This window comes from Halichoeres trimaculatus, unplaced genomic scaffold (genome assembly GCF_033239565.1).
Source record: "Halichoeres trimaculatus isolate MK-OKI-2021-1 unplaced genomic scaffold, fHalTri1.1 fHalTri1_scaffold_5, whole genome shotgun sequence".
NCBI lineage: Eukaryota > Metazoa > Chordata > Actinopteri > Labriformes > Labridae > Halichoeres > Halichoeres trimaculatus.
In genome coordinates this window covers 24,757,829-24,768,843 of record NW_027437183.1, presented here as the reverse complement: position 1 = coordinate 24,768,843, position 11,015 = coordinate 24,757,829, and the positions used below count along the sequence as shown (strand labels likewise).

At 37.9% G+C, this 11,015-nt stretch overlaps 1 protein-coding gene across 1 annotated transcript; it reads right to left on the bottom strand.

The window, feature by feature from the left end:
* Positions 1–1,570: 1,570 nt before the first annotated feature.
* On the bottom strand, positions 1,571–8,775 carry ube2d4 (ubiquitin conjugating enzyme E2 D4). The gene is made up of 7 exons (XM_074670389.1): positions 8,467–8,775; positions 7,153–7,216; positions 6,175–6,206; positions 6,001–6,078; positions 5,804–5,909; positions 4,256–4,349; positions 1,571–4,163 (listed from the first exon to the last, which is right to left on the bottom strand). Exons 1-7 carry the CDS (start codon positions 8,488–8,490, stop codon positions 4,118–4,120), a joined length of 444 nt encoding a protein of 147 aa, XP_074526490.1. The 5' UTR covers positions 8,491–8,775; the 3' UTR covers positions 1,571–4,117.
* Between the last annotated feature and the right edge of the window lie 2,240 nt (positions 8,776–11,015).

Below are 11,015 nucleotides of genomic sequence, written 5' to 3'. Positions count from 1 at the left end.
TACAGGAAGCTAGTTTAGCCCGGGGCTACGTTTCAGCAGAGGTGTCCTGGTTATGCTCACCAGGATAACACAGAGAAGCGGGGCTTATGCTAGTCAAAGTTTTTGATGTTCGATTTGAATTTCCTACGATACAGTCACTGATAACAATTTAAATGTAACACAGTGTCACGTCAGAATGTGTTATAAAAAGCAAGGACAACTCAATACAAAGATTTTAGTATGAACCGCGGAAGCCTCACGTAAAAGCTTTATAAATCAAACACACCAAGCGCAGCGCTACTGTGCATTGAGAACTTTTCAGACTGGACTTACACTGGGCTCTTGTAATACACAATGCCAGCTCGACTTCAAGCAAAGTGCTGTGGTTATATCCTGCTAGTTTATGAATGCTAGATAATTTAATGTTCTTTATCTATTTTCTATCTGTCTGCAACTGTAGTTATATTTTTATATCATATCTTATTTCTAACTTTTAAACTGTGTTAATAAATTTTATGGGTGTGGATTAGTGTATATTCTTAATTTTTAAAATTATATTACATTTGTTATATATATATATATATATATATATATATATATATATATATATATATATATATATATATATATATATATATATATATATATATATATATATATATATATATATATATATTGTTATTTTGTTATATTTTTTCTATCACTGTAAAGCACTTTGAACCTTGCATTTTATCCATATGAGAGTTATTATATCTAGCTGTTTAACCAACTGACCCAGGACTGAGCTCTAAACCATGGAGGACTGGGCCTTTTGCACTGCTGCACCACACCTGTGGCACGTCCTGCTCAGCCACCTCAGGACCTGCTCAAGACCCCACAGACTCTAGATCAGGGGTCTCAAACTGGTGCCATGGAGGGCCAAAAGGCTGCAGGTTTTCTTTCCAACCAAAAACTCCACCAGCTGATTTCACTAATTACCTCACCTTCATGCAGAGAGCAGGGACTAATCAGTGAAATCCGCTGGTGGAGTTTTTGGTTGGAAATAAAACCTGCAGCCTCTTGGCCCTCCATGGCACCTGTTTGATCTCCCTGCTCTAGATGCTTTTAAAAAACAAAGACATTCCTTTGTATAGATGCTTTTAACTGACTGTGGTGTTTTTTTTAAAAAAATACTTCCCCTCGGCACTTTGAGATTTGAAGTGTATTTTACATTAAATGTATTATTATTATTACTTTTCGTTTGATATAAGGGCCTATTTCCATCCCTTTGCTGGGAAAAAGATTGTGGGGGTCAAAGTAACAACAAACCATATAAATAAATGGCTCGCTGGCTTATGGTGCAACATTGAACAACTATGTCAAGACGAAAACTTTTCGTTTAAAGATACTTTTTTTGGATGTACTTAGTCTTATTCACTATCATTTCTCCTCTATTTTTTAACCTTTCTTATTTGAGGTACTGTTCAATCTCACTAGGTCTGATAGTGTTTCTCAATTACTGAAGAAAAGTCACCTCCTCCACTTAAGTTTGCCTACATGTACCACAAAAATGACTGCAGACAATGGTAAACCAAGATGAACTTTATTCATATGTTATGACAAGGTCAATAGTTATTTTGTGTAGGCTATGTGAGGACGTTCATGGTGGCAGTTCAAGCACACATATTCCAGATTTAAGGATGCATGAAGGCTGGTCCTGCATTCAGAAGAAAGCCAGGCTGAAATTTTTAACAGAAATATTGGTGCTGTTCAAGCAGATTTCTGTTTCTGCTGATGACATGACTCACCCATTCCGGGGATACAGCCCTGATAGCAAATTTACAGTTGATGACAACGTTCTCTTTACGTATACACAGAATGAGGGTTAAGGCTAAAATTTCAGTCCGAGGTGTTAGGCAGATGAATTGTAACGAAATCCCTGATATCTGGCAAATGGCTGTGAGGAGGTTCTCCAGAGTGCAAAGCATGCCAAGCTGCCTATATAAACTCTACTGAGCACACTGGACAAAGGGAGTCAATGTCACATCACTCACATGACAGATTGAGGCTGCATTCAATCATACTTTTGGAAGATACTCAGCTTTCAAATAAATAAATTAGCCAGATGAACAAACAACAATACATACAAAGTTTGAGCTAGAACTATTACACACATCTTTTTCAGTCATGGTCTGGCAGCACAAACAAAAATTTACTGCATTTAGAGGATATATGTTCATAACTTTTTAGTTTATACTGTGTTTCAGAACAACTTTTTTTTTCTCTACAGCTGCTAATAGTGGTGAAAATCTATATTTGGCGCCTAAACCATGGTGTTAATTCTACAATTAAAGCTTCTAGTATTACATGCTTTACTATGGACCATCGGGATATATCCTCTCAATAATGCCTCAATAGCTAAATGTATTCCTCCTTTACAATATCAGATAGTTCCCTTTATATTGGCAGCATCAGCACATTGTCAGCCAAGATTAAAAAAGACAAATTATAGCATTTCCTAACTACTTCAGTCACAATGGATTATATTAAAACTAATAATACATATGAAACATCACAATCATCTTTTGAATTCTGGTGATTTGAATGGGAAAACATGGCCTAAAACTACAGCTTCCAAAATACAATGCAAAGGTCATGGTGTACAAGTCAGAAGAATGGATTAACTTTCAGAGTGGATTATTAGTCCCAAAACAAAACACTTCTGCAGACCTGATAATGAATATGAACATAAAAATGCTTATGCAATAACCAGATATTTAAAGCAAATTGAACTGTCACATCAGGTTACTGTTTGTATTCAGCTCAAATAACAAACTGCACCTATAATTTACCTGCTTCTGAAAAATGTTTGTTCTTGAGTTCTCATTTCGAGTGACAGCTGCTGTGACTATTTGAAATCAAAGATGTGGTAGTATCATGTAAAAGCTGTTGTTCGGATAAATTAAAAGGAAATAACAGGAGGTGGACCGGGTTCATGAAAAACATCTTTCAGAGAAAACAACAGTACTTCTGAGACAAGTCATCAAGAAATATTGAACTTCAGGGCTGCAAATCTGTCTTTGATCATTTTGCCTTTTCAGAGAAGCATGACTGTTTTCTGGGAACAAACCACTTAATGTGGACCAGTTTTTTTTCCAAGGCTGATGATACCAGCCCTGCTCATTTTTCTCACCGTGGGTCACTGCGTGTAAAGGCTGATGATTTGGTTAGATACCTGAGTCACTGCACTGAGGAGGTGGCACACAGCTTGGCTGATGGCCAGAGAGTAGCTGTGTTCATAGCTACACATAAATGAACAAGTCAACAGTAGTATTCTGTGCACTATGTGGGTGGTTACTGGTATGGGATATGAGAGCAATGACTGCATATGAGAGAAAAATAGAAGTTGACATTCACCTTCTGGAGCCCAGCAACAACTCAGGGGCCAGCTAGCTCGTAACAGCAGCAATCCAGTGTCGTTGAATCCTTTAATACTGATGCTTTTGTAATGTTGTGGGAGATCGAGACCGATGATTCTTAACATTTTCACATTGTCTGGGGGTAGAGACAGTATGTGCCAACAGATCAGCTGCTGGTAATGGCACTGCACCATTTTATGTTGAACAGGGAACATTCTGCCTCAATTGCACATTTACCGAAAACGTAACAACACAGAAAGGCCACTAAATACATGGAAATACAGTAAGAACAAGACATCCAGTGGGACACAGACAGTACCTCTGAAATGAAGGGAGAGCCAACCTCCAAAGGAAACCAAATAGTTTGCTTCTGAGTAGCTTGATGATATGACTCATGGACAGTGAAAACGATAAATAGCAACATGGTAGTGATAATCATAATAGCAGGAGTAACAGTTTAAAGTCTGAGAGTGGCGGTATGTGAAGAGTTTCCGGTATTCCATATGGGAGTGCTTAAAGAGCCCATCAGGTCCTGCTCAGCAGATCCGTACATGAAGGACAGCACATGGTAGCAGCTCAGCACATGGAAAGCCAGGTGGCACTGTACCTCTGTATCGCTTCCTCCTCCGAAAGATAGATGTTGTCTAGTTTTTTTTCCCACTCTGTTGCTCAATTGCCTCAAGTTACAAATCAATTGTGTTTCTTTTGTTCTCATTTGTATTTTGATCTTCCTGGCATTCTCACATTGCATACTTCTGTGTCCAATCTCTTGCTAATTTGTTGTACCTGCAGAACACACACAAAGATTGGAATAAAAAAATAAATGATACAAAGTGAGGAAAAAGGAATAGTGTGACAAATTGGATTTCTACACTCACTTTTCCCTGTCAGCCTTGTACGTATGGGCGATCTCCGGTACCAGAGGGTCATCCGGGTTTGGATCACAAAGAAGAGAGCAGATAGACAATAATACTGCGGAAGAATGAATCAGAAGTGTTAGATGTAGAAACTCAGAGTTAACGTCATTTAATTTTTAATTGGCTGTGACTAAGCATTGATGACTATTTCTTTCTTTTTACTAGAACAACAGTAGTAACTGAACTGGGTTATTACTCATATTTTTTCTAGGTAGGCTCTTGTATCCAAAAACCATATCATCACAAAAATGGTGATGTTGGAAAACACAGCTTTGTAATTTGAAGAATTAATATGTTTAATAGTTTCACATTATGAGACATGTGATTAACACCCCTAGTTTTTCATACCTGAATGAACACATCAATCTAGTTTTACCACTGGAACCTTTTTTATTAAAATGAGTACAGCACATACAGTAAACTTCATACCTCTGGTTACTTATAACAAATCATTGCAAGTTATTTAAAACTTCAGTTATAATATCATTTCATTTGCTCAGAGGTCCTCTGATGTTTAAATATGTCACAGACCTAAGCTGACAGAGTAAAATGTAATATTTGTCCTATAGGACTGGGATAATATCCTTTTCCCCTGATTTAATTCTGTCATGATCTTTGGGGTGCCAATTTGATTTAAATCGTGATTCTTTGATAGTACCAATTTTAAGTTTTCTTTTTTAACACCAGACCATGTGGAAAAGTTGGATTATGATAATGTCTACAGACTATATCAGGAGGTTTTTTTTTTGTTTGTTTTTTTTAATGGACATCACATGTGATTCAGTTTTTTGGATTTATCCAGAGGGTCTGACAACTCAACTTTTTTCCAACACAGCTTATAAACAAAGACAAAAATAAAAGATATATTTGAAACAAAAAAAAGCAATATTTGAACAAAAAGAATCACAAATAAAAATCAATAAACCAAAAGTCCTAATACTTTGATACACCAATACACTGATGATTTCTCCCACCCCTTATATTCCATATGCCTGACTTTGGTATTATAGTTGAAAATAGCACAGTCATTGAATAAAAATGAATGAAAGGATGAAATCAAAACCCCATTTCAACAGGATTTGTTTTCAGGAAGAGCTTTGTTCTCAGAAGGTGAGAGTAAAAGGTTCTCTATAGATTTCGCAATTAGGGATCATTTTTGTTGTTATTACAAGTGCTGGAAACCAACAGGAGGTTAGTCAAATCTGAATAACACCATCCTTAAAAAAATCTGAATAATGTACTCTATTTTTAGTTTTTAGTTTGATCCTGAAGATAAATAACTTTGTTAGAATCTCTATTTCCAAGAGTAAGTGCTGAATGTTGCTGTTGTGAGCAGAGTGGTTGAACAAACCTTCGTGCAGTAAAAAAACATTAATGAGGCTTGCATTACTTCAGGCTGCAGCAGGGTGAGGCCCCTCATGCTGTCTCTGCTGAGTCAACATTCACAACTGCCATAATAAATAAAATGTCAACACACTTATGAGCCCAGTACGTGATGATAAATCTTACCTTTCGATACGGTAAGTGCAGGCGACCATTGTGATCTCAGTATGTCCAGACAAATACTTCCATTGCTGTTGATATTTGGGTGGTAAATTTTAGTTGTAAATGCCACCTGTGTCAACACAGAAAAGAATATGTGATACATCAATGACACCGAGATGAAGAAATAGCTAATGAGATAAAATATGTGCCTCATAACTCACCTTTGGAGGTTTGAATGGGTAATCTGTTGGGAAGTGGATGGTAAGGAAAAACACTCCACTCTGATATGGGCTGTCACTCTATAAAAAAAACAGTTGTGTTTATACTCCGCAACTTTATTGTCTCTATTGCAATGTTTATAAAAAATCAATTTGGTTTAAGACAGTTTCACCTACCGGACCCATTATCGTTGCCTGCCAATGAAATACTAGAAAAAGGATGAACAATAAATTAGTGTAATCATGTGAATTCAAACTCTTGGTACAGTCATTTGATTGATGTAATAAGGAACACAAGAAAGCAAAAAGTATGATGACTTAAGATTAAGAAAACACAGATTAAACACTGTGAGTGGACTACAGCGACACCTTTGAATGGAGTTGCACACACACTATCGTGAAGACGTGACTCTTAACAAAATGTGTGTTTTGAAAAATGAATGGGGAGCAGATCTTTTTAACACTACCTTTCTTTGTTCAGGACAACTTTTTACTGCATACAACTAAATGATGTAATGTGTTTATCAACAGTTACCATGTTGTTTGAACCATGACAACAAGCAAACTAGCTGTCTATATTTAGCACTCGTCACAACCTGGTGCTCTGAGGCGTGTCCATAACATGTAATGTCAGTGAATCCTGGGTATGTCCTGCCAGTCATCTACCAAGCAGAGATAACATAACCTCACTCTTGATTTTATTGATAGACTCTTATGTTTAAACAGACCACTGCAGAATAACTGCTGCATGTGGGTTGGAATGGACATTATCACGAACAGTAGCCCCTGTGTTAGCCTTTAGCTCTGACTGAATCACTCTCCTCTGTAGCTTTCTTCTGCTCTGCTGTCCTTCTCTGTCTGACAGGTAGGCTCCAGTGTCCAACATTACCCCAAAATTAATCCAGGAAACTGTTTTCAGCAGAGAAAAACACTCTTCTCTTCTTACTACTAAACTTTGTCAGCCCATGTGATGTTGCCATAGAGACTTTAAGGTGCTGTAAAACAGTCCTGTGCAGCCCAATCGGGAAGCTAAGGAGTAGCATTAAGGAATAACCTATATTGGTGATGATAATCTCATTTTAAAGTGTGGATTAAGATCAGGGATATATCTAAAAGTGAGACTAGAGGCAACATTTCAATATTACTTTAACTCACAATCATCTCCAACTGGTCCAGCAGAGCACTGAGCAGGTGGGTCCCTTTGCAGGTCAGACAGCTCCTAAAAGTAGACATCCACACAAAAAAAGTGTACAATCAGATAAAATGGTTGGTTAAAATTACATTTCTAGATTAGTTTGAAATACAAAGGTTGTTTATATTGGGAACACGTGGATTTACTGCCGCTATCAAACAAAAGAGCTAAACTGCAAATACAGTGGATGATATAATTTCAGACTGAGAAGACTTCCACTCATCATGAGGGATTTAGAGACACAGACTAGCCTCTTTGGTACTCTACCAGGGCTTAATCCATGTTATGTCTGGCTTCATGTAAAGAGGGCTTACTTAACTTTTGTGGGTATAACCACACATTTTAGACTGGCTGAATCTTTTTAGGGCAGCTATGTTTGCTGAACAACTATTATCCAGAGTTGTTGACATGTTAATGGAGCTTTTGGGACAGATGACTTCATTAACATTTCAGTCATCACTCAAGTTTATCCAACAGATGTTACCAACATAACACAGCTAAACGTGCTGAGCAAAAATAGCCAGTGGCAGTAAGGTCCTCGTACCAAGACAACCACATTATAAACTCCCCATGTAATGACACTGAGCAAAGACAACAATACAACAGATGGTTAAATTTAAATTAAGCCCGTTATTTAACATCTCCTGAATAGCGGCGTATCCATTCTGTTATATAAATACACACCGTGGCCTGCTCCAGTGCCCCATTTACCAATCCATATATGGCAACACTGACACTAGGGTTCAATTTTGGCAACCAGCAAGCAGCTGTCATTCAGTTATAAGACATATCATCAGCCTTACTGTAAGTGCACAACAACAAGGATAAAGACAACTGACGGGCTACGAAGTTAAAACAAACCCCGCACATGTCAAGGCATCAAATCTGACCAAAGCATCCAAGGTAGCTCAACACTGCTATGTCAAATTACCCTGTTTGACTTATTTGTTCACGCTAGTCATCTTAGCTGAAGTGCTTTAGAGAGTCAAAGAACATAAATGATATACCAGTGAACACCACTGTCAGCTGTCAGAATAAAGGCCTCGTTTGAGTGGTTTTTGATCGCGTTCTGTTGCATTGCACCAACTGAGCCACCAGTTGTCAGCTCGTCTTTGTTTCTGAATTATATTAAAAAGGAGTACTAAAAGCAGCCAAGTAAGCCTAACCTGCGCCAACAAAAAGATACGAAGCGGTTTTACTGTCACGTAGCGTCCCACACACAGAAAAATACGTAACCAAGAAGACGATACAAAAACATGAAAGAAATAGACACTCACCTTCTGAATTCTTTTCAACGCCATTGCATCAATGGCTATGCTAAGTAGCCTGTCAGCTAACTGTTAGCGCCTCAAACATACAATTTGGCTTCTGTAGCCGCGTACTAACGAATCTCACACAACGTATAATCACCAAATAACGTGTAACATAGATAAGGCTTGGGGTTTAAAATGAATACAGCAAGCGTAGAGAGCAAATGGGTGATAAATTTCGGTATTTCTAATGCTAACGTTGAACAACATCCGAGATATTTTGCTCTCCTCTCTCATCCCTACTCCTCTTCGTGCCTGGCAAACAGTTTTGGGTAATATCGCGAGATTTTTGTTTCAAGCGTGAACTGAGGAAGAGCGTCCATTGTTGTAGTTTAATATACATTTCCAACATTTTGGTAATTTTAACATTGTTTAAATCACCAAATTGAAATACCAATAGTTTCATTTACACATTAAGGTATTTATGTTGAATATTCCAATAAAACATCTTCGTTTGACTTAACCTGTTTTTATCAAATTACAACTTATCCAGGCAGCTGTAAAACAAAAATCAATCTCCTCAACATTACTAGATACTTTCATACCTTTCATTAACTTTAACGTCATTATAATTATCATTCCTTCTGTTCCTCAATTTATAAAACCTTGTTATTTAGACCAGTTTTGTTTTCTTTCTCCATTTATCTTGTAAGAAATGACAGAACAATTGATAAAACTATCATACCTACTATAAAGATCCCCTTATTTATGATTATGATTAGTTCATGCCATTGTAGAACAGAGTAATACATGGTTCCAAACCGTGTACTGTATAAATGATTTTTATTTTATCATAGCCAAGCAGGTGTCCACAAGATGTCACTGTTTGAAAAGAGCACAAGCACACAAACACATCCAGGGAAAAAAGTGTTTTGTGTACAACTTTAACTGCAACCTATTTTCATCTGCAAGTTTCACAGTGTCATTATCACATTTTATATTTCGAATATTCCCAGATTCAACTGGAAGGGAACCCCTTATATTGTAATTTTCTGAAGTGCTAAAGTGCTTAACAATGAGGCAGCAAAGTACAATGAAGCCCAACACGTGTATTATATACATGTACATGAGAATAAAGAAAAAGACTATAGAATTGTTCTTTCAATACTCAGTCATTGTAAAGGCATATTCATCAGAGTCAGCTGCGTGCTCCGGTTTCTGCACAGCCTTGTCCTGCAAAGCCTCATGAGCTCTCCTTTATATGTCTTAAACAAGAGTGAAAAAAGAGCTCTCATTATTTTAGTGAGTGTGTATGAATGGGTGGCAGTGTTCATTCTTCTTAAATGGCTGATTCAGTGTCAGGTTGAGGATCCTATCGTCAATGTGACACTGAGAGGGACCATTTTCCTTTGGAAAGCTGAAGATTCCTTCAGATAATATCTTATTGTTTGCTCATCTCTGTGCTCTGAATGACCTGCCTGTCCTCCGGGCCTGCCTGTAATCAGATTCAGCCAGCAGCAGCAGAGGTAGCAGTTTGGCTCTTGTGCAGCAGGGGCCTTGTGGTCTGAGTTTGTCTACTTGGAGAGGCCATTTATCAGCATGAGGTTTTCAGACAAAGTCAAGCCCACACTTTGTTGGCTTAAAGCCTCGGTTCACAAAGCCTCCCACAGTCTCCATACAGTAGTTTCCTCTGAAATCTCAAATCACATTGGTTTGCTTGCTACTGTCAAAGCCTTCAGGGTTTGTAGTTGACAAATACACTGGTGAGCCCTTCAGCTACGATGCTACTCTGTAAACATATAAAGCAATAAGATAGTAATGTCTTATTTCTTCAAGGCAACATATCAGTGACCTGTGTGGGGAATTTCCCACCTTTTTTTTTTTCAACAAGTTGAGTTTTTTGTTACAGGACAGGCGCTCCGAGTTCTGAATTGATGTATGAGCCGAGGTGTGAAAGTGTCACAGCTGGGATGATATGGGTGGGGGGAGGTTGACCTGTCTCATGAGGAAAATAGCCTATAGTGCTGTTATTTGAAACCATAGACTCAGCAAACTCCAGAGATGTGTTTTTTGGTCACATGAATCATCAGTAGAAGAAGAGCCATTTTAACGCAGCAAGCATTCCGCTTATTGTTTAAATTATGCCAAAGCAGCGTCTGACTTAAAGTCTGCTCCTCTTTGTGGCACTTTTCCCATGGCTTTGCCATGACAAAGCACACAAGCTCACTATAAATTTCAAAATTGACTTAAATTGATCTTGGTAATGTCTGAATTATCCAATAAAAGCCCCACAAATTAATGCTGAGCGCAGGCTGGGCTCACAGTCCCTAGAGGTGTTCCTACCTTGGGTCAGTGTATTAGCTTTCTGAGAGCTCTCTTATGGAACAAAGATCCATTGTTTCCATGTACTAAGAGATATTTGTTCACCCTTTGTATCAATGGCCGTGATTTGATTATATACTCATGCAATATGTGCAAGCAGTGCTCATGTTTGCAGTGAAGTCAGCACTCTACACAATCAAATAGTTCTTCAGCCTGGCGAGTGGAGAAAATGGTCTTTATGTACCGAGCAATCA